Here is a 25221-nt window from a genome sequence, read left to right on the forward strand (position 1 = left end):
TGGTCCCCCTTTACAGTGCCTTTGTGCCCCTGTATGACCCCCCTCTGTGCTGCAGTGAAATTATATATACACAGCAGTATATATATATATATATATATATATATGTATATATATATATATACATATATATATATATGTATATATATATATATGGGAGCGGCGGCCATTTTCCTGTAGTACACAGTCACGGTCTCATAAAGCAGAAAATTCTTTGTTTCTATAGTAACATACCCAGACTATCCGTGTCATGTGACCAGAATACAGCATCTGATTGGTTACAGAATCACCACTAGAGTGAAAAGTTATTTCTGCAGCACGGCGGCCATTTCCCTGTAGTCTCTAAGATACATTATAGCTCACACAAAAGCTGTAACCACGTGATGTTGCCGGGGGCGGAGCCACAGACACTTCCTGATCTAGAGTCCAAAGGGTAATGTTACCTGTCTGTCACAGGAGCTGGAATATATCTGAGGCTGAGGTAATATATATCTCTTATATCATATATAGTTATTATATAGGGGGAGGGGACTGTACAGTGATATATGAGGGGGAATAACACAGCTCCCAGCACACACTGATATGTGGTATTATTATTATATAGGGGAGAGGGGACTGTACAGTGATATATGAGGGGGAATAACACAGTTCCCAGCACACACTGATATGTACTATTATTATTATATAGGGGAGAGGGGACTGTACAGTGATATATGAGGGGGAATAACACAGCTCCCAACACACACTGATATGTGGTATTATTATTATATAGGGGGAGAGGGGACTGTACAGTGATATATGAGGGGGAATAACACAGCTCCCAGCACACACTGATATGTGGTATTATTATTATATAGGGGGAGAGGGGACTGTACAGTGATATATGAGGGGGAATAACACAGCTCCCAGCACACACTGATATGTGGTATTATTATTATATAGGGGGAGAGGGGACTGTACAGTGATATATGAGGGGGAATAACACAGCTCCCAGCACACACTGATATGTGGTATTATTATTATATAGGGGGGAGAGGGGACTGTACAGTGATATATGAGGGGGAATAACACAGCTCCCAGCACACACTGATATGTGGTATTATTATTATATAGGGGGAGAGGGGACAGTACAGTGATATATGAGGGGGAATAGCACAGCTCCCAGCACACACTGATATGTGGTATTATTATTATATAGGGGGGAGAGGGGACTGTACAGTGATATATGAGGGGGAATAACACAGCTCCCAGCACACACTGATATGTGGTATTATTATTATATAGGGGAGAGGGGCCTGTACAGTGATATATGAGGGGGAATAACACAGCTCCCAGCACACACTGATATGTGGTATTATTATTATATAGGGGAGAGGGGCCTGTACAGTGATATATGAGGGGGAATAACACAGCTCCCAGCACACACTGATATGTGGTATTATTATTATATAGGGGAGAGAGGACTGTACAGTGATATATGAGGGGGAATAACACAGCTCCCAGCACACACTGATATGTAGTATTATTATTATATAGGGGAGAGGGGACTGTACAGTGATATATGAGGGGGAATAACACAGCTACCAGCACACACTGATATGTAGTATTATTATTATATAGGGGAGAGGGGACTGTACAGTGATATATGAGGGGGAATAACACAGCTACCAGCACACACTGATATGTGGTATTATTATTATATAGGGGAGAGGGGACTGTACAGTGATATATGAGGGGGAATAACACAGCTCCCAGCACACACTGATATGTGATATTATTATTATATAGGGGAGAGGGGACTGTACAGTGATATATGAGGGGGAATAACACAGCTCCCAGCACACACTGATATGTGGTATTATTATTATATAGGGGAGAGGGGACTGTACAGTGATATATGAGGGGGAATAACACAGCTACCAGCACACACTGATATGTGATATTATTATTATATAGGGGAGAGGGGACTGTACAGTGATATATGAGGGGGAATAACACAGCTACCAGCACACACTGATATGTGCTATTATTATATAAGGGAGAGGGGACTGTACAGTGATATATGAGGGGGAATAACACAGCTCCCAGCACACACTGATATGTGGTAGTATTATTATATAGGGGAGAGGGGACTGTACAGTGATATATGAGGGGGAATAACACAGCTCCCAGCACACACTGATATGTGATATTATTATTATATAGGGGAGAGGGGACTGTACAGTGATATATGAGGGGGAATAGCACAGCTCCCAGCACACACTGATATGTGGTATTATTATTATATAGGGGGGAGAGGGGACTGTACAGTGATATATGAGGGGGAATAACACAGCTCCCAGCACACACTGATATGTGGTATTATTATTATATAGGGGGGAGAGGGGACTGTACAGTGATATATGAGGGGGAATAACACAGCTCCCAGCACACACTGATATGTGGTATTATTATTATATAGGGGGAGAGGGGACAGTACAGTGATATATGAGGGGGAATAGCACAGCTCCCAGCACACACTGATATGTGGTATTATTATTATATAGGGGAGAGGGGACTGTACAGTGATATATGAGGGGGAATAACACAGCTACCAGCACACACTGATATGTAGTATTATTATTATATAGGGGAGAGGGGACTGTACAGTGATATATGAGGGGGAATAACACAGCTACCAGCACACACTGATATGTGGTATTATTATTATATAGGGGAGAGGGGACTGTACAGTGATATATGAGGGGGAATAACACAGCTCCCAGCACACACTGATATGTGGTATTATTATTATATAGGGGAGAGGGGACTGTACAGTGATATATGAGGGGGAATAACACAGCTCCCAGCACACACTGATATGTGGTATTATTATTATATAGGGGAGAGGGGACTGTACAGTGATATATGAGGGGGAATAACACAGCTACCAGCACACACTGATATGTGATATTATTATTATATAGGGGAGAGGGGACTGTACAGTGATATATGAGGGGGAATAACACAGCTACCAGCATACACTGATATGTGCTATTATTATATAAGGGAGAGGGGACTGTACAGTGATATATGAGGGGGAATAACACAGCTACCAGCACACACTGATATGTGCTATTATTATATAAGGGAGAGGGGACTGTACAGTGATATATGAGGGGGAATAACACAGCTCCCAGCACACACTGATATGTGGTAGTATTATTATATAGGGGAGAGGGGACTGTACAGTGATATATGAGGGGGAATAACACAGCTCCCAGCACACACTGATATGTGATATTATTATTATATAGGGGAGAGGGGACTGTACAGTGATATATGAGGGGGAATAGCACAGCTCCCAGCACACACTGATATGTGGTATTATTATTATATAGGGGGGAGAGGGGACTGTACAGTGATATATGAGGGGGAATAACACAGCTCCCAGCACACACTGATATGTAGTATTATTATTATATAGGGGAGAGGGGACTGTACAGTGATATATGAGGGGGAATAACACAGCTACCAGCACACACTGATATGTGGTATTATTATTATATAGGGGAGAGGGGACTGTACAGTGATATATGAGGGGGAATAACACAGCTCCCAGCACACACTGATATGTGATATTATTATTATATAGGGGAGAGGGGACTGTACAGTGATATATGAGGGGGAATAACACAGCTCCCAGCACACACTGATATGTGGTATTATTATTATATAGGGGAGAGGGGACTGTACAGTGATATATGAGGGGGAATAACACAGCTACCAGCACACACTGATATGTGATATTATTATTATATAGGGGAGAGGGGACTGTACAGTGATATATGAGGGGGAATAACACAGCTACCAGCACACACTGATATGTGCTATTATTATATAAGGGAGAGGGGACTGTACAGTGATATATGAGGGGGAATAACACAGCTCCCAGCACACACTGATATGTGGTAGTATTATTATATAGGGGAGAGGGGACTGTACAGTGATATATGAGGGGGAATAACACAGCTCCCAGCACACACTGATATGTGATATTATTATTATATAGGGGAGAGGGGACTGTACAGTGATATATGAGGGGGAATAACACAGCTACCAGCACACACTGATATGTGGTATTATTATTATATAGGGGACAGGGGACCGTACAGTGATATATGAGGGGGAATTACACAGCTACCAGCACACACTGATATGTGGTATTATTATTATATAGGGGACAGGGGACCGTACAGTGATATATGAGGGGGAATTACACAGCTACCAGCACACACTGATATGTGGTATCATTATTATATAGGGGACAGGGGACTGTACAGTGATATATGAGGGGGAATTACACAGCTACCAGCACACACTGATATGTGGTATTATTATTATATAGGGGAGAGGGGACTGTACAGTGATGTATGAAGGGGAATAACACAGCTCCCAGCACACACTGATATGTGGTATTATTATTATATAGGGGAGAGGGGACTGTACAGTGATATATGAGGGGGAATAACACAGCTACCAGCACACACTGATATGTAGTATTATTATTATATAAGGGAGAGGGGACTGTACAGTGATATATGAGGGGGAATAACACAGCTACCAGCACACACTGATATGTGGTATTATTATTATATAGGGGAGAGGGGACTGTACAGTGATATGAGGGGGAATAGCACAGCTCCCAGCACACACTGATATGTGGTATTATATAGGGGAGAGGGGACTGTACAGTGATATATGAGGGGGAATAACACAGCTCCCAGCACACACTGATATGTGCTATTATTATTATATAGGGGAGAGGGGACCATACAGTGATATATGAGGAGGAATATCACAGCTCCCAGCACACACTGATGTGTGGTATTATTATATAGGGGAGAGGGGACTGTACAGTGATATATGAGGGGGAGTAACACAGCTCCCAGCACACACTGATATGTGCTATTATTATATTGGGGACCGTACAGTGATATATGAGGGGGAATAACACAGCTCCCAGCACACACTATGTGGTATTATTATTATATAGGGGAGAGGGGACCGTACAGTGATATATGAGGGGGAATAACACAGCTCCCAGCACACACTGATATGTGGTATTATTATTATATAGGGGAGAGGGGACTGTACAGTGATATATGAGGGGGAATAACACAGCTCCCAGCACACACTGATATGTGGTATTATTATTATATAGGGTGAGAGTGTCTGTACAGTGATATATGAGGGGAAATAACACAGCTCCCAGCACATACTGATATGTGGTATTATTATTATATAGGGGAGAGGGGACCATACAGTGATATATAAGGAGGAATATCACAGCTCCCAGCACACACTGATGTGTGGTATTATTATATAGGGGAGAGGGGACTGTACAGTGATATATGAGGGGGAGTAACACAGCTCCCAGCACACACTGATATGTGCTATTATTATATAGGGGACCGTACAGTGATATATGAGGGGGAATAACACAGCTCCCAGCATACACTGATGTGTGGTATTATATTGGGGAGAGGGGACTGTACTGTGATATATGAGGGAAAAAACACAGCTCCCAGTACACACTGATATGTGGCATTATTATTATATAGGGGAGAGGGGACCGTACAGTGATATATGAGGGGGATAACACAGCCCCCAGCACACACTGATATTTGGTATTATTGTATAGGTGAGAGGGAACTGTCCTGTGATATATGAGGGGGAATAACTCAGCTCCCAGCACACTGATTTGTGGTATTATTGTTATACAGGGGAGAGGGGACTTTACAGTGAAATATGAGGGGGAATAACACAGCTCCCAGCACACACTGATATGTGATATTATTATATATGGGAGAGGGGACTGTACAGTCATATATGAGGAGGAATAACACAGCTCCCAGCACACACTGATATGTAGTATCATTGTTCTATAGGGGAGAGGGGACTGTACAATTATATATGAGGGGGAGTAACACAGCTCCCAGCACACACTGATATGTGGTATTATTAATATAAAGTGGGGAGGGGACTGTACAGTGATATATTAGGGGGAGTAACACAGCTCCCAGCACACACTGATATGTGGTATTATTATATAGGGGAGAGGGGACTGTACAGTCATATATGAGGAGGAATAACACAGCTCCCAGCACACACTGATATGTGGTTTTATTACTAGAGATTAGCGTGTCCTGTTCTCAGAGAACTGGACTCACACGAACATGCAGATCCGAGGCGAGAATTCGAGTCCGGCTTGGGTTTTCCCACCTGACTCTGACCTCAAAACGAGGCAAAACGTCATTCTCCTGCTGTCGGATTCTCGCGACCGCCGCTATTTTCACTCCGGCTGTGGAGAGTGTAATGAATGGTTGTGCTGTGTCCATCCAAGAGCTGCTGTATCTGTGCAGGGCAGGGGCTGCTGTGTCCATCCTGGGGTGGGGCTGCTGTCTCCATCTAAGGGTGCCCAGTGTATATAAAAATAAAAGCTAATAATAATTTAATTAATGAAAAAATAATATATATATTTTCGTGCTATACCCCAGTGTATTATATTATTTTTTTTTGTACTGTGACGTTGCCTATCAGACTGCAGTGTAATATTCTTACACGTATTGTTTTTGGTACTGTAAGTGGTAGCGCAGTGTATAATAAATATTGTGATACTGTAAGTGGTAGCGCAGTGTATAATAAATATTGTGATACTGTAAGTGGTAGCGCAGTGTATAATAAATATTGTGATACTGTAAGTGGTAGCGCAGTGTATAATAAATATTGTGATACTGTAAGTGGTAGCGCAGTGTATAATAAATATTGTGATACTGTAAGTGGTAGCGTAGTGTATAATAAATATTGTGATACTGTAAGTGGTAGCGCAGTGTATAATAAATATTGTGATACTGCTACTGCGTTTCCACTGTTATTCTTTTCTTATTCATAAAAAAGTCTTGTGACACTGTATTTCATTGATACCGCAGGGTAATATTTTAAATTTGTACAAATTGACATGTGTGCTTTACCCCACTTCATTTGTGTTTGTTGATCTGGAGAACCATCAGTTGAGAGGAGAACAGGAACCACATACTAGTGCTAGAGCTGCTGCCAGTTCTACCAGTAATGACGATACTAGTCCATGTACATCATCTACTAAAGCCGATGCCCAAGGGCATACAGGGCTTAAGTCAGGGCATCTAAAATCAAACAGGCAATGTTTTACAGTGTTAAAGAAAAAATAAATAAAAGCTAAATTAGCTGCAGAGAAACTAAAAATTTACAATATGCCATTTACTACACGCAGTGGCAAGGAAAGGATAAGGCTTTGGCCTTTATTTATGACTGGTGGTTCTGCATCTTATGATGATGTAAGCCCTTCTCCCTGTAGAAGTGTAAAAAAAAATGAAATCGCTAAGGCACATGAACCAACTGTGCTCAGAAAAGTCACAGATCCCCGAGGAGAGTCCAAGTTGTCCACGGTTGCTATGTGTGAGCCTGACCTTTCTAATATTGTACTTGAAGAGGATCCTCCTTCCACCATTTGTGTGCCCTCTGCAAATGTGGGGATGAGCAGCACAAGTCAACATGTTGATGTGGAAATCGAGGATGCTTCTGTGGAATTGCACCAGGAGGATGAGGAGGATCTGTAGTTGGCACTAACAAGGATGATGAGGATGTTGATGCCGAGGATGTTGTTTGTGCAAATCAGGCAACAGTTGTTGCCCCTGGTAGGAAAAAGGCAAAGCCCATTGCTGTCATGCCGGGGCAAAAGACAGAAACTCACTTCTCGTGTGTGGAATTATTTCCACCCATATCCGTACAGCCGTCTGTAACCTTTGCCAAGCAACAAGTGAGTAGAGGTAATGACCTTAACCATCTTGGAACCTCCTCCCTGTTACTTGCAGCACATTCATCAAATTCAAAAGTGTTTTTCAAATTCAGAAACTTTGGCTAAAAACAGAACAATCAGTCCAGCATCACCTAGCTGCTCCCTTCTCTCTGTTAGATCTAAGATCCTGAAATCTCCACCACCAACACCTGCATCATCAACATCCTCAATCGTGATCGGAAGTAGTCCTGCTGCTTCCAATTTCATAAGCATGACCGACTCCTCTCCTATCCGTGATTCCTCAGAAGGATCCTTTAGTGCTACGCCTGTTGCTGCTGCTGGAGGTGGATCTTCATCCCAGAAAAGGACCAAGAAGACTACTACTAGTAGTAATTTAAATAAACAATTGACTACTATACTTTACTTCCTCTATCAAAAGTATTGTTTAACAGCTGTCACCCAGTGGCACAGCGGATCACTGACGCCATGACGGCTGTGCTAGAAAATCAGGATGATCGTGTGGAGGAAGTGCAAAAGGAGGATGAGGGGAACATTTTCTGTCCTATCTGATGCTAATTAGGATGGTGTTTGAGTAATCATCTACCAGTGGCAGCAGTTCTTGCTTGTGATGAAAAGAAAGCCAGAAAAGCCACGTCTTGGGTGTGAAGTTATTTGAATCTAAATTCTGACAACAGTTGTGAAGGCATCTGTTCCATTTGTAAAGCCAAAGTTAGCAGAGGAAGGGACTTTAATCATCTAGGCACCTCCTCCCTGTTACGTCATTTGCAGCGAGTTCATGCAATTTGTTTAACAAAAGTATAATAATTTGTAAATTAATAACAAGCAGTAAAGTATCAGCTGCCAGCAGTTTGGACTAGCACATGCAATCTCCACCACCAACACCCTCATCATCAACCTCCTTTATAATTGAAGGTAGTCCTTCCAAAAAATGTTTTGTGGGGGCCCAAACAAACCAAGGAGTTCAACCACGAAAGTGTCAGTCTTAGTCACTAAAGTGCTTGGCTTGTTAAACTGTGCATGTCCTTTTTAATAGCCCACATACGAATGTGTGGGGGGCCCCCAAGGACAATTTCATCTTTCACCTCTTTTTTTTACATTTTGCACAATTTGGGGCATTACCGACTGACATTATTATGGTTTATTAAACTGCCATCCTGTTTGCCACTGTCATAGATGTCCTATATTTTTTTAAACTGCTGTGCATTTGTGCCGCTGCTCTGTTGCTTACTTTAGCCAGCCAGCTCGCTGCAGCCTTTGGCCTATATTGGTGAAAAATAGTGAAATCAATATTGTGAGGTGGTTAAAAATGCCTGAAAATTATTGTTATTAAGGTTAATAATACTGTAGGAACAAAAACAGGCCCAAATTATGTGGTTTTAGCTGTTTATATAATATTTTGGAAAAAATACAGATCCAAAACACGCAAGGGTGGTTTTGTAAAACCAAATACAGATACAGATCCAAAACCAAAACACGGGGGTCTGCACACATCCCTAATTATTACTATATAGGGGAGAGGGGACTGTACAGTGATATGAGGTGGAATAACACAGCTCCCAGCACACACTGATATGTGGTATTATTATTATATAGGAGAGAGGGGACTGTACAGTGATATATGAGGGGGAATAACACAGCTCCCAGCACACACTGATATGTGGTATTATTATTATATAGGAGAGAGGGGACTGTACAGTGATATATGAGGGGGAATAACACAGCTCCCAGCACACACTGATATGTGGTATTATTATTATATAGGGGAGAGGAAACTGTACAGTGATATATGAGGGGGAATAACACAGCTCCCAACACGGGACGTACTAAAAGGAATGTCAGTCTGGTTTGCAGAATGCCAATTGATTATAATGGGAGCAGACTGAATTTTTATCTTCATCACACTTTTGGCTAAGTGGTTTCACATATTTTACATGCGGAATGACGGCCGTGTACTATGGAATGACAGCTGTTTTATTCGCATTCCGTATGCAAAAATGTCATTAAAACAATGCTTACAGTGCATCTGGAAAGTATTCACAGAGCTTCACTTTTTCCACATTTTGTTATGTTACAGCCTTATTCCAAAATGGAATAAATTCATTTTTGTCCTCAACATTCTACACACAATACCCCATAATGACAACATGTAAAAAGTTTTTTGGAGATTTTTGCAAATTTAATAAAAATAAAATGCTAAGAAATCACATGTACATAAGTATTCACAGCCTTTGCCATGAAGCTCAAAATTGAGCTCAGGTGCATCCTGTTTCACTGATCATCCTTAAGATGTTCCTACAGCTTAATTGGAGTCCATCTGTGATAAAATCAGTTGATTGGACATGATTTTGAAAGGAATACACCTGTCTATATAAAGTCCCATACTTGGCAGTGCATGTCAGAGCACAAGCCAAGCATGAAATCCAAGAAATTTTCTGTAGATCTCCGAGACAGGATTGTCTCGAGGCACAAATCTGGGGAAGGGTACAGAAAAATATCTGCTGCTTTGAAGGTCCCAATGAGCGCAGTGGCCTCCATCATCTGTAAATGGAAGAAGTTCTGAACCACCAGGACTCTTCCTAGAGTTGGCCGGCTGTCTAAACTGAGCGATCGAGGGAGAAGGGCCCTAGTCAGGAAGGTGACCAAGAACCCGATGGTCACCCTGTCAGAGCTACAGCATTCCTCTGTGGAGAGAGGAGAACCTTCCAGAAGGACAACCATCTCTGCAGCAATCCACCAATCAGGCCTGTATGGTAGAGTGGCCAGACGGAAGCCACTCCTTAGTAAAAAGCACATAGCAGCCCGCCTGGTGTTTGTCTGAGAGTCCTTCAGGTGCATTTTGGCAATGAGAAACAAAATTCTCTGGTCTGATGAGACAAAGATTGAATTCATTGGCGTGAATGACGGGCGTTATGTTTGGAGGAAACAGGCACCGCTCATCACCAGGCCAATACCATCCCTACAGTGAAGCATGGTGTTGGCAGCATCATGCTGTGGGGATGTTTTTCAGTGGCTGGAACTAGGAGACTAGTCAGGATAGAGGGAAAGATGAATGCAGCAATGTACAGAGAGATCCTGGATGAAAACCTGCTCCAGAGCGCTCGACCTCAGACTGGGGCGACGGTTCATCTTTCAGCAAGACAACATCACTAAGCACATAGCCAAGATATCAAAGGAATGGCTTCAGGAAAACTCTGAATGTCCTTGAGTGGCGCAGCCAGAGCCCAGACTTGAATCCGATTGAACATCTCCTGGAGAGATCTGAAAATGGCTGTGCACTGATGTTTCCCATCCATCCTGATGGAGCTTGAGAGGTGCTGCAAAGAGGAATGGGCGAGACTGCCCAAAGATAGGTGTGCCAAGCTTGTGGCATCATATTCAAAAAGACTTGAGGCTGTAATTGCTGCTAAAGGTGCATCAACAAAGTATTGAGCAAAGGCTGTGAATACTTATGTACATGTGATTTCTTGTTTTTTATTACATTTGCAATAATCTCAAAAATCTTTTTATATGTTGTCATTATGGGGTATTGTGTGTAGAATTTTGAGGACAAAAATGAATTCATTCTATTTTGGAATAAGGCTGTAACATAACAAAATGTGGAAAAGTGAAGCGCTGTGAATACTTTCCGGATGCACTGTATGTCTCCTATAAAGACTGGATTATTATAGGATCCCCTAAGTGCTCACACTAATTCCTTTCAATATTCACCTGCCTATACTTGTACCCTAATATACATGTCACATAATGCGGAATGACGGCAGTTTACTATTGAATGATAGCTATTTTATTATTTTTATTATTTTTTGTATTTTATTAATAATAAAATTATTATTATATAAAGTGACATCACTTTTATCTATACTAATAAGACGGTCATGACTGAGAAGGTGAAGGGCTCTGGTAGTCTCACATTGACATCACTAAAATCTATAGTATTAATACAGCTACATGACTGGGGAGGTGAGGGGATCTGGAAGTGTATATGTAGTGATATTTGATGTCTCCCCCCAATTCCCAGGATTACACACTAGTGAAGAAGACATCTGGTGAGTGTGAGACACTCAGCAGCCATCCCGTTGTGTCAGGAGGATTGAGCAGGACCTAGAGCCCCATCACGGTGCCTCCACCTCACTTACTGATACATGAGAGACACAATGACCAGAAGATCCTGGATCTCACTAACAAGTTCATTCAGCTGCTGACTGGAGAGTTGACTGCTGGGAATGGGACATTATACAGTAACACCAGGGGATGTGTCTGGGTGATGACTGTATCATTGTGTGTGTCAGGTTCCTATAAGGTGTCAGGATGTCACTGTCTATGTCTCCATGCAGGAGGGAGAGTACATAGAGGAATACAGGGGTCTGTACAAGAACGTGATGATGGATAATCACCAGCCCCTCACATCAATGGGTAAGAGGAGACTCACTTATTGTACAGGGGAGAGCAGGTATAGGGGCCCCCTATATATATATACACATATCACCTGATAATCACATATATTCAGTGTACTCAGTCACTGTGTGTCTCCTACAGATGGACCCAGTAACAGAAATACCCCCAAGAGATGTCTCCGTCCTCTTTATTCACAGGATTGTACAGAGGAGAATCACAGGATCCCACAGGAGCATCAGGTAGGATGGATTTAGGGTCTCACCAATATACCAAAGTGACTGTTACTATGTAATCTGTAGAGAAGCTTTATGTTCCTTATATACCGATATTATTTAATCTCCATTATTATAATAAAACATTTCTATAGGTTTTTTTTTTGTTTAATGGGTTAATTAGGAGGATGATCTGACTGTGATTAAGGCACAATATACAGAAGGAGATGAAAAGACGTTTGTGACTGATCTAAATGAAGAAGATACAGAAGGAGAAGAGACGTATGTGACTGATATAAAGGCAGAAGATACAGAGAGAGAAGAAGAGACATATGTGACTGATATAAAGGCAAAAGATATAGAGGGAGAAGAGGAGATGTATGTGACTGATATAAAGGCAGAAGATATAGAAGGAGAAGAAGAGATGTATGTGACTGATATAAAGGCAGAAGATATAGAAGGAGAAGACGAGACATATGTGACTGATATAAAGGCAGAAGATATAGAGGGAGAAGAAGAGACGTATGTGAGGGATGATCAGCAGTGTAAGGAGGAGGAAATCCCTACAGATATCAGCACAGGTGAGTAATAAACACTTGTTACAGGAAAGAGTCACATATTCTACCAGAGCATTATGATGACACTCAGTTTAGTGTTGCTGTCTTACAGTGCTGGGATTGATTCTGACGAGGGCCTTATCTCTATGTTATTACCAGATTTGCTTGGCTTTGCTCCCAAATTCTAAAATATGCTACTATGTTACAGATCGATATCTGAGTCTTATATTTATAGCTTACAATATTTCGATATTTTAAGCTATTTCTACATATTATATATTAAAGGAAACACACAGAGTATAGGTTTTGAACAAATAATTTAATGAAGGATTCAGTCTACGGAGCATAGACGTACACGTTCTTAATACACATGATTTAATTCTGCAAACGTTCATATTCTCACTATTGTTTTGACCGACTTTCAGCTGATCTCTCAGTTAAAACGTATTTTAATATACAAATATTTTAATGAGTCTTCTTCTACAAGTTCACCGCATATTAATAACGCTGGTGTTTTCTTTGTAATTTGTATCATTTGTTGTTAGTAGTAGCCCCCCCAGGCACGTAATTACTAAAGACTTTTATATATCTACAGTATATATCTGTTACTTTATGTGGTAAAGGAACATACATATACTTGTATAGACTGGGGTTTTTTCCTCAAACGAAAATAAAATCTGATGCAGCTGGTATAACTCCCTTATTCCATCTGCAGTGTTCAAGGAAAGTTCCAGCTTCATGTCTTGACACAACCTGGAGATTCCCTCCTGTTACATATGCTGCTGTGGCTCTCAGTCGCTTCCTAGCTACCGTGACTCTGGCTGCTACGTTCAGCTACTCACCTGTTGGAATGTCTCATTACCTGACTGCTCTGCTCTACACTGATTGGATCTCCTTCCGTCTTTACCTCTACTGGTTCTCTGCTCTGGTGCCGGCTATAGCATTTGTTTGTGGCTTCCAGTTCTAGTGAGAAGTTCATCCTCTTGTATGTTCCAGCTCCGCGTGTCCCAGCATCTGTGTACTCCCTGCTAGTAACATCAGAGCAGTGCCTGCCACACCTCAGCGTCTGTGTGTACTCCCTGCAAGTAACATCAGAGCAGTGCCTGCCACACCTCAGCGTCTGTGTACTCCCTGCATGTAACATCAGAGCAGTGCCTGCCACACCTCAGCGTCTGTGTGTACTCCCTGCAAGTAAACATCAGAGCAGTGCCTGCCACACCTCAGCGACTGTGTGTACTCCCTGCAAGTAACATAAGAGCAGTGCCTGCCACACCTCAGCATCTGTGTGTACTCCCTGCAAGTATCATCAGAGCAGTGCCTGCCACACCTCAGCGTCTGTGTGTACTGCCTGCAAGTATCAGAGCAGTGCCTGCCACACCTCAGCGTCTGTGTGTACTGCCTGCAAGTACCATCAGAGCAGTGCCTGCCACACCTCAGCGTCTGTGTGTACTCCCTGCTAGTAACATCAGAGCAGTGGCTGCCACACCTCAGCATCTGTGTGTACTCCCTGCTAGTAACATCAGAGCAGTGCCTGCCTCACCTCAGTGTATGTGTGTACTCCCTGCTAGTAACATCAGAGCAGTGCCTGCCACACCTCAGCATCTGTGTGTACTCCCTGCAAGTATCATCAGAGCAGTGCCTGCCACACCTCAGTGTCTGTGTGTACTCCCTGCAAGTAATATTAGAGCAGTGCCTGCCACACCTCAGTGTCTGTGTGTACTCCCTGCAAGTAATATTAGAGCAGTGCCTGCCACACCTCAGTGTCTGTGTGTACTCCGTACTAGTAACATCAGAGCAGTGCCTGCCACACCTCAGTGTCTGTGTGTACTCCCTGCTAGTAACATCAGAGCAGTGCCTGCCACACTTCAGCGTCTGTGTGTACTCCCTGCAAGTAACAGAGCAGTGCCTGCCACACCTCAGTGTCTGTGTACTCCCTGCAAGTAATGTCAGAGCAGTGCCTGCCACACCTCAGCGTCTGTGTGTACTCCCTGCAAGTAACATCAGAGCAGTGCCTGCCACACCTCAGTGTCTGTGTACTCCCTGCAAGTAACATCAGAGCAGTGCCTGCCACACCTCAGCGTCTGTGTGTACTTCCTGCTAGTAACATCAGAGCAGTGCCTGCCACACCTCAGCGTCTGTGTGTACTCCCTGCAAGTACCATCAGAGCAGTGCCTGCCACACCTCAGTGTCTGTTTGTACTCCCTGCTAGTAACATCAGAGCAGTGCCTGCCACACCTCAGTGTCTGTGTGTACTACCTGCAAGTAACATCAGAGCAGTGCCTGCCTCACCTCAGCGTCTGTGTTCATTTCCTGCAAGTTACATCAGAGCAGTGCCTGCCACACCTCAGTGTCTGTGTACTCCCTGCAAGTAATGTCAGAGCAGTGCCTGCTACACCTCAGCGTCTGTGTGTACTCCCTGCAAGTAACACCAGAGCAGTACCTGCCACACCTCAGCATCTGTGTGTACTCCCTGCTAGTAACATCAGAGCAGTGCCTGCCACACCTCAGCGTCTGTGTACTCCCTGCAAGTAACATCAGAGCAGTGCCTGCCACACCTCAGCGTCTGTGTTCTCCCTGCAAGTAACATCAGAGCAGTGCCTGCCACACCTCAGCGTCTGTGTACTCCCTGCAAGTAATGTCAGAGCAGTGCCTGCCACACCTCAGCGTCTGTGTGTACTCCCTGCAAGTAACAGCAGTGCAGTGCCTGCCACACCTCAGCGTCTCTGTGTGTACTTCCTGCAAGTAACTTCAGAGCAGTGCCTGCCACACCTCAGTGTCTGTGTGTACTCCCTGCAAGTAACATCAGAGCAGTGCCTGCCACACCTCAGCATCTGTTTGTACTCCCTGCTAGTAACATCAGAGCAGTGCCTGCCACACCTCAGCATCTGTGTACTCCCTGCTAGTAACATCAGAGCAGTGCCTGCCACACCTCAGCATCTGTGTACTCCCTGCTAGTAACATCAGAGCAGTGCCTGCCACACCTCAGCATCTGTGTGTACTCCATGCAAGTATCATCAGAGCAGTGCCTGCCACACCTCAGTGTCTGTGTGTACTCCCTGCTAGTAACATCAGAGCAGTACCTGCCACACCTCTGTCTGTGTGTACTCCCTGCATGTAACATCAGAGCAGTACCTGCCACACCTCAGTGTCTGTGTACTCCCTGCATGTAACATCAGAGCAGTGCCTGCCACACCTCAGCGTCTGTGTGTACTCCCTGCAAGTAAACATCAGAGCAGTGCCTGCCACACCTCAGCGACTGTGTGTACTCCCTGCAAGTAACATCAGAGCAGTGCCTGCCACACCTCAGCATCTGTGTGTACTCCCTGCAAGTATCATCAGAGCAGTGCCTGCCACACCTCAGCGTCTGTGTGTACTGCCTGCAAGTATCATCAGAGCAGTGCCTGCCACACCTCAGCGTCTGTGTGTACTGCCTGCAAGTACCATCAGAGCAGTGCCTGCCACACCTCAGCGTCTGTGTGTACTCCCTGCTAGTAACATCAGAGCAGTGGCTGCCACACCTCAGCATCTGTGTGTACTCCCTGCTAGTAACATCAGAGCAGTGCCTGCCTCACCTCAGTGTATGTGTGTACTCCCTGCTAGTAACATCAGAGCAGTGCCTGCCACACCTCAGCATCTGTGTGTACTCCCTGCAAGTATCATCAGAGCAGTGCCTGCCACACCTCAGTGTCTGTGTGTACTCCCTGCAAGTAATATTAGAGCAGTGCCTGCCACACCTCAGTGTCTGTGTGTACTCCCTGCAAGTAATATTAGAGCAGTGCCTGCCACACCTCAGTGTCTGTGTGTACTCCGTACTAGTAACATCAGAGCAGTGCCTGCCACACCTCAGTGTCTGTGTACTCCCTGCAAGTAACATCAGAGCAGTGCCTGCCACACCTCAGTGTCTGTGTGTACTTCCTGCAAGTAACATCAGAGCAGTGCCTGCCACACCTCAGCATCTGTTTGTACTCTCTGCTAGTAACATCAGAGCAGTGCCTGCCACACCTCAGCGTCTGTGTGTACTCCCTGCAAGTAACTTCAGAGCAGTGCCTGCCTCACCTCAGTGTCTGTGTGTACTCCCTGCAAGTAACATCAGAGCAGTGCCTGCCACACCTCAGCGTCTGTGTGTACTCCCTGCTAGTAACATCAGAGCAGTGCCTGCCACACCTCAGCGTCTCTGTGTGTACTCCCTGCTAGTAACATCAGAGCAGTGCCTGCCACACCTCAGTGTCTGTGTGTACTCCCTGCAAGTAACATCAGAGCAGTGCCTGTCACACCTCAGCGTCTGTGTGTACTCCCTGCTAGTAACATCAGAGCAGTGCCTGCCACACCTCAGCGTCTCTGTGTGTACTCCCTGCTAGTAACATCATAGCAGTGCCTGCCACACCTCAGCGTCTGTGTGTACTCCCTGCAAGTAACATCAGAGCAGTGCCTGCCACACCTCAGCGTCTGTGTGTACTCCCTGCAAGTAACATCAGAGCAGTGCCTGCCACACCTCAGCGTCTGTGTATACTCCCTGTAAGTAACATCAGAGCAGTGCCTGTCACACCTCAGCGTCTGTGTGTACTCCCTGCAGGTAACATCAGAGCAGTGCCTGCCACACCTCAGCGTCTGTGTGTACTCCCTGCAAGTAACATCAGAGCAGTGCCTGCCTCACCTCAGCGTCTGTGTTCATTTCCTGCAAGTTACATCAGAGTAGTGCCTGCCACACCTCATTGTCTGTGTGTACTCCCTGCAAGTAACATCAGAGCAGTGCCTGCCTCACCTCAGTGTCTGTGTGTACTCCCTGCAAGTAACATCAGAGCAGTGCCTGCCTCACCTCAGCGTCTGTGTTCATTTCCTGCAAGTTACATCAGAGCAGTGCCTGCCACACCTCAGTGTCTGTGTGTACTCCCTGCTAGTAACATCATAGCAGTGCCTGCCACACCTCAGCGTCTGTGTGTACTCCCTGCAAGTAACATCAGAGCAGTGCCTGCCTCACCTCAGCGTCTGTGTTCATTTCCTGCAAGTTACATCAGAGTAGTGCCTGCCACACCTCAGCGTCTGTGTGTACTCCCTGCAAGTAACATCAGAGCAGTGCCTGCCTCACCTCAGTGTCTGTGTGTACTCCCTGCAAGTAACATCAGAGCAGTGCCTGTCACACCTCAGCGTCTGTGTGTACTCCCTGCAGGTAACATCAGAGCAGTGCCTGCCACACCTCAGCGTCGGTGTGTACTCCCTGCTAGTAACATCATAGCAGTGCCTGCCACACCTCAGTGTCTGTGTGTACTCCCTGCAAGTAACATCAGAGCAGTGCCTGCCTCACCTCAGCGTCTGTGTTCATTTCCTGCAAGTTACATCAGAGTAGTGCCTGCCACACCTTATTGTCTGTGTGTACTCCCTGCAAGTAACATCAGAGCAGTGCCTGCCACACCTCAGCGTCTGTGTGTACTCCCTGTAAGTAACATCAGAGCAGTGCCTGCCACACCTCAGCGTCTGTGTACTCCCTGCAAGTAACATCAGAGCAGTGCCTGCCACACCTCAGCGTCTGTGTGTACTCCCTGCTAGTAACATCAGAGCAGTGCCTGCCACACCTCAGCGTCTGTGTGTACTCCCTGCAAGTAACATCAGAGCGGTGCCTGCCACACCTCAGTGTCTGTGTGTACTCCCTGCAAGTAACTTCAGAGCAGTGCCTGCCACACCTCAGCGTCTGTGTGTACTCCCTGCAAGTAACATCAGAGCAGTGCCTGCCACACCTCAGCATCTGTTTGTACTCCCTGCTAGTAACATCAGAGCAGTGCCTGCCACACCTCAGCATCTGTGTGTACTCCCTGCAAGTAACTTCAGAGCAGTGCCTGCCACACCTCAGCGTCTGTGTACTCCCTGCAAGTAACATCAGAGCAGTGCCTGCCACACCTCAGCGTCTGTGTGTACTCCCTGCTAGTAACATCAGAGCAGTGCCTGCCACACCTCAGCGTCTGTGTGTACTCCCTGCAAGTAACATCAGAGCAGTGCCTGCCACACCTCAGCGTCTGTGTACTCCCTGCTAGTAACATCAGAGCAGTGCCTGTCACACCTCAGCATCTGTGTGTACTCCCTGCAAGTAACTTCAGAGCAGTGCCTGCCACACCTCAGTGTCTGTGTGTACTCCCTGCAAGTAACATCAGAGCAGTGCCTGCCACACCTCAGCGTCTGTGTGTACTCCCTGCTAGTAACATCAGAGCAGTGCCTGCCTCACCTCAGCGTCTGTGTGTACTCCCTGCAAGTAACATCAGAGCAGTGCCTGTCACACCTCAGCGTCTGTGTGTACTCCCTGCAAGTAACATCAGTGCAGTGCCTGCCACACCTCAGCGTCTGTGCACTCCCTGCAAGTAACATCAGAGCAGTGCCTGCCTCACCTCAGTGTCTGTGTGTACTCCCTGCAAGTAACATCAGAGCAGTGCCTGCAACACCTCACCGTCTGTGTACTCCCTGCTAGTAACATCAGAGCAGTGCCTGCCACACCTCAGCGTCTGTGTGTACTCCCTGCTAGTAACATCAGAGCAGTGCCTGCCACACCTCAGCGTCTGTTTGTACTCCCTGCAAGTAACATCAGTGCAGTGCCTGCCACACCTCAGTGTCTGTGTGTACTCCCTTCAAGTAACATCAGAGCAGTGCCTGCCACACCTCAGCGTCTGTGTGTACTCCCTGCTGGTAACATCAGAGCAGTGCCTGCCACACCTCAGCGTCTGTGTGTACTCCCTGCTTGTAACATCAGAGTAGTGCCTGCCTCACCTCAGCGTCTGTGTGTACTCCCTGCAAGTAACATCAGAGCAGTGCCTGTCACACCTCAGCGTCTGTGTGTACTCCCTGCTAGTAACATCAGAGCAGTGCCTGTCACACCTCAGCGTCTGTGTGTACTCCCTGCTTGTAACATCAGAGCAGTGCCTGCCACACCTCAGCGTCTGTGTGTACTCCCTGCAAGTAACATCAGAGCAGTGCCTGCCACACCTCAGCATCTGTGCACTCCCTGCAAGTAACATCAGAGCAGTGCCTGCCACACCTCATCGTCTGTGTACTCCCTGCTAGTAACATCAGAGCAGTGCCTGCCACACCTCAGCGTCTGTGTGTACTCCCTGCTAGTAACATCAGAGCAGTGCCTGTCACACCTCAGCGTCTGTGTGTACTCCCTGCTAGTAACATCAGAGCAGTGCCTGCCACACCTCAGCGTCTGTGTGTACTCCCTGCTAGTAACATCAGAGCAGTGCCTGCCACACCTCAGCATCTGTGTGTACTCCCTGCAAGTAACATCAGAGCAGTGCCTGCCACACCTCAGCATCTGTGTGTACTCCCTGCAAGTAACAGAGCAGTGCCTGCCACACCTCAGTGTCTGTGTACTCCCTGCAAGTAATGTCAGAGCAGTGCCTGCCACACCTCAGCGTCTGTGTGTACTCCCTGCAAGTAACATCAGAGCAGTGCCTGCCACACCTCAGTGTCTGTGTACTCCCTGCAAGTAACATCAGAGCAGTGCCTGCCACACCTCAGCGTCTGTGTGTACTTCCTGCTAGTAACATCAGAGCAGTGCCTGCCACACCTCAGCGTCTGTGTGTACTCCCTGCAAGTACCATCAGAGCAGTGCCTGCCACACCTCAGTGTCTGTTTGTACTCCCTGCTAGTAACATCAGAGCAGTGCCTGCCACACCTCAGCATCTGTGTACTCCCTGCTAGTAACATCAGAGCAGTGCCTGCCACACCTCAGCATCTGTGTACTCCCTGCTAGTAACATCAGAGCAGTGCCTGCCACACCTCAGCATCTGTGTGTACTCCATGCAAGTATCATCAGAGCAGTGCCTGCCACACCTCAGTGTCTGTGTGTACTCCCTGCAAGTAATATTAGAGCAGTGCCTGCCACACCTCAGCATCTGTGTTCTCCCTGCAAGTAACAGAGCAGTGCCTGCCACACCTCAGTGTCTGTGTGTACTCCCTGCTAGTAACATCAGAGCAGTGCCTGCCACACCTCAGTGTCTGTGTACTCCCTGGAAGTAATGTCAGAGCAGTGCCTGCCACACCTCAGCGTCTGTGTGTACTCCCTGCAAGTAACATCAGAGCAGTGCCTGCCACACCTCAGCGTCTCTGTGTACTCCCTGCAAGTAACATCAGAGCAGTGCCTGCCACACCTCAGCGTCTGTGTGTATTCCCTGCAAGTAACATCAGAGCAGTGCCTGCCACACCTCAGTGTCTGTGTGTACTCCCTGCAAGTAACATCAGAGCAGTGCCTGCCACACCTCAGCGTCTGTGTGTACTTCCTGCTAGTAACATCAGAGCAGTGCCTGCCACACCTCAGCGTCTGTGTGTACTCCCTGCAAGTACCATCAGAGCAGTGCCTGCCACACCTCAGCGTCTGTGTACTCCCTGCTAGTAACGTCAGAGCAGTGCCTGCCACACCTCAGTGTCTGTGTGTACTCCCTGCTAGTAACATCAGAGCAGTGCCTGCCACACCTCAGTGTCTGTTTGTACTCCCTGCTATTAACATCAGAGCAGTGCCTGCCACACCTCAGTGTCTGTGTGTACTCCCTGCTAGTAACATCAGAGCAGTGCCTGCCACACCTCAGTGTCTGTGTGTACTCCCTGCAAGTAACATCAGAGCAGTGCCTGCCACACCTCAGCGTCTGTGTGTACTCCCTGCAAGTAACATCAGAGCAGTGCCTGCCACACCTCAGCGTCTGTGTGTACTCCCTGCAAGTAACATCAGAGCAGTGCCTGCCACACCTCAGCGTCTGTGTACTCCCTGCTAGTAACATCAGAGCAGTGCCTGCCACACCTCAGTGTCTGTGTGTACTCCTGCTAGTAACATCAGAGCAGTGCCTGCCACACCTCAGTGTCTGTGTGTACTCCCTGCAAGTAACATCAGAGCAGTGCCTGCCACACCTCAGCGTCTGTGTGTACTCCCTGCAAGTAACAGCAGTGCAGTGCCTGCCACACCTCAGTGTCTGTGTGTACTCCCTGCAAGTAACAGCAGTGCAGTGCCTGCCACACCTCAGCGTCTCTGTGTGTACTCCCTGCTAGTAACATCAGAGCAGTGCCAGTCACACCTCAGTGTCTGTGTGTACTCCCTGCAAGTAACATCAGAGCAGTGCCTGCCACACCTCAGCATCTGTTTGTACTCCCTGCTAGTAACATCAGAGCAGTGCCTGCCACACCTCAGCGTCTGTGTGTACTCCCTGCTAGTAACATCAGAGCAGTGCCTGCCACACCTCAGCATCTGTGTGTACTCCCTGCAAGTAACTTCAGAGCAGTGCCTGCCACACCTCAGCATCTGTGTGTACTCCCTGCTAGTAACATCAGAGCAGTGCCTGCCACACCTCAGCGTCTGTGTGTACTCCCTGCAAGTAACATCAGAGCAGTGCCTGCCACACCTCAGTGTCTGTGTACTCCCTGCAAGTAACATCAGAGCAGTGCCTGCCACACCTCAGTGTCTGTGTACTCCCTGCAAGTAACATCAGAGCAGTGCCTGCCACACCTCAGTGTCTGTGTGTACTTCCTGCAAGTAACATCAGAGCAGTGCCTGCCACACCTCAGCATCTGTTTGTACTCTCTGCTAGTAACATCAGAGCAGTGCCTGCCACACCTCAGCGTCTGTGTGTACTCCCTGCAAGTAACTTCAGAGCAGTGCCTGCCTCACCTCAGTGTCTGTGTGTACTCCCTGCAAGTAACATCAGAGCAGTGCCTGCCACACCTCAGCGTCTGTGTGTACTCCCTGCTAGTAACATCAGAGCAGTGCCTGCCACACCTCAGCGTCTCTGTGTGTACTCCCTGCTAGTAACATCAGAGCAGTGCCTGCCACACCTCAGTGTCTGTGTGTACTCCCTGCAAGTAACATCAGAGCAGTGCCTGTCACACCTCAGCGTCTGTGTGTACTCCCTGCTAGTAACATCAGAGCAGTGCCTGCCACACCTCAGCGTCTCTGTGTGTACTCCCTGCTAGTAACATCATAGCAGTGCCTGCCACACCTCAGCGTCTGTGTGTACTCCCTGCAAGTAACATCAGAGCAGTGCCTGCCACACCTCAGCGTCTGTGTGTACTCCCTGCAAGTAACATCAGAGCAGTGCCTGCCACACCTCAGCGTCTGTGTATACTCCCTGTAAGTAACATCAGAGCAGTGCCTGTCACACCTCAGCGTCTGTGTGTACTCCCTGCAGGTAACATCAGAGCAGTGCCTGCCACACCTCAGCGTCTGTGTGTACTCCCTGCAAGTAACATCAGAGCAGTGCCTGCCTCACCTCAGCGTCTGTGTTCATTTCCTGCAAGTTACATCAGAGTAGTGCCTGCCACACCTCATTGTCTGTGTGTACTCCCTGCAAGTAACATCAGAGCAGTGCCTGCCTCACCTCAGTGTCTGTGTGTACTCCCTGCAAGTAACATCAGAGCAGTGCCTGCCTCACCTCAGCGTCTGTGTTCATTTCCTGCAAGTTACATCAGAGCAGTGCCTGCCACACCTCAGTGTCTGTGTGTACTCCCTGCTAGTAACATCATAGCAGTGCCTGCCACACCTCAGCGTCTGTGTGTACTCCCTGCAAGTAACATCAGAGCAGTGCCTGCCTCACCTCAGCGTCTGTGTTCATTTCCTGCAAGTTACATCAGAGTAGTGCCTGCCACACCTCAGCGTCTGTGTGTACTCCCTGCAAGTAACATCAGAGCAGTGCCTGCCTCACCTCAGTGTCTGTGTGTACTCCCTGCAAGTAACATCAGAGCAGTGCCTGTCACACCTCAGCGTCTGTGTGTACTCCCTGCAGGTAACATCAGAGCAGTGCCTGCCACACCTCAGCGTCGGTGTGTACTCCCTGCTAGTAACATCATAGCAGTGCCTGCCACACCTCAGTGTCTGTGTGTACTCCCTGCAAGTAACATCAGAGCAGTGCCTGCCTCACCTCAGCGTCTGTGTTCATTTCCTGCAAGTTACATCAGAGTAGTGCCTGCCACACCTTATTGTCTGTGTGTACTCCCTGCAAGTAACATCAGAGCAGTGCCTGCCACACCTCAGCGTCTGTGTGTACTCCCTGTAAGTAACATCAGAGCAGTGCCTGCCACACCTCAGCGTCTGTGTACTCCCTGCAAGTAACATCAGAGCAGTGCCTGCCACACCTCAGCGTCTGTGTGTACTCCCTGCTAGTAACATCAGAGCAGTGCCTGCCACACCTCAGCGTCTGTGTGTACTCCCTGCAAGTAACATCAGAGCGGTGCCTGCCACACCTCAGTGTCTGTGTGTACTCCCTGCAAGTAACTTCAGAGCAGTGCCTGCCACACCTCAGCGTCTGTGTGTACTCCCTGCAAGTAACATCAGAGCAGTGCCTGCCACACCTCAGCATCTGTTTGTACTCCCTGCTAGTAACATCAGAGCAGTGCCTGCCACACCTCAGCATCTGTGTGTACTCCCTGCAAGTAACTTCAGAGCAGTGCCTGCCACACCTCAGCGTCTGTGTACTCCCTGCAAGTAACATCAGAGCAGTGCCTGCCACACCTCAGCGTCTGTGTGTACTCCCTGCTAGTAACATCAGAGCAGTGCCTGCCACACCTCAGCGTCTGTGTGTACTCCCTGCAAGTAACATCAGAGCAGTGCCTGCCACACCTCAGCGTCTGTGTACTCCCTGCTAGTAACATCAGAGCAGTGCCTGTCACACCTCAGCATCTGTGTGTACTCCCTGCAAGTAACTTCAGAGCAGTGCCTGCCACACCTCAGTGTCTGTGTGTACTCCCTGCAAGTAACATCAGAGCAGTGCCTGCCACACCTCAGCGTCTGTGTGTACTCCCTGCTAGTAACATCAGAGCAGTGCCTGCCTCACCTCAGCGTCTGTGTGTACTCCCTGCAAGTAACATCAGAGCAGTGCCTGTCACACCTCAGCGTCTGTGTGTACTCCCTGCAAGTAACATCAGTGCAGTGCCTGCCACACCTCAGCGTCTGTGCACTCCCTGCAAGTAACATCAGAGCAGTGCCTGCCTCACCTCAGTGTCTGTGTGTACTCCCTGCAAGTAACATCAGAGCAGTGCCTGCAACACCTCACCGTCTGTGTACTCCCTGCTAGTAACATCAGAGCAGTGCCTGCCACACCTCAGCGTCTGTGTGTACTCCCTGCTAGTAACATCAGAGCAGTGCCTGCCACACCTCAGCGTCTGTTTGTACTCCCTGCAAGTAACATCAGTGCAGTGCCTGCCACACCTCAGTGTCTGTGTGTACTCCCTTCAAGTAACATCAGAGCAGTGCCTGCCACAC

The 25221-nt window shown here is 47.1% G+C and overlaps 1 protein-coding gene across 3 annotated transcripts in view; it reads left to right on the top strand.

The window, feature by feature from the left end:
* Positions 1-391: 391 nt before the first annotated feature.
* The window catches only part of LOC148439549 (uncharacterized), a 46208-nt gene continuing 21378 nt past the window's right edge, over positions 392-25221 (top strand). The window contains exons 1-5 of one of the 3 annotated variants that reach the window (XM_088464600.1): positions 396-478; positions 11853-12072; positions 12169-12247; positions 12371-12468; positions 12626-13022. In XM_088464600.1, the coding sequence (XP_088320726.1) occupies positions 12058-12072; positions 12169-12247; positions 12371-12468; positions 12626-13022 (589 nt within the window). In that variant the 5' untranslated portion in view covers positions 396-478; positions 11853-12057. Of the gene's footprint in view, positions 479-11852; positions 12073-12168; positions 12248-12370; positions 12469-12625; positions 13023-25221 lie in introns of all 3 variants that reach the window. The other 2 variants (XM_088464601.1, XM_088464599.1) reach the window with 2 other exon arrangements.

Source organism: Taudactylus pleione, unplaced genomic scaffold, assembly GCF_031769625.1.
Source record: "Taudactylus pleione unplaced genomic scaffold, aTauple2 ptg001716l, whole genome shotgun sequence".
In the NCBI taxonomy this organism is placed as follows: Eukaryota; Metazoa; Chordata; class Amphibia; order Anura; family Myobatrachidae; genus Taudactylus; species Taudactylus pleione.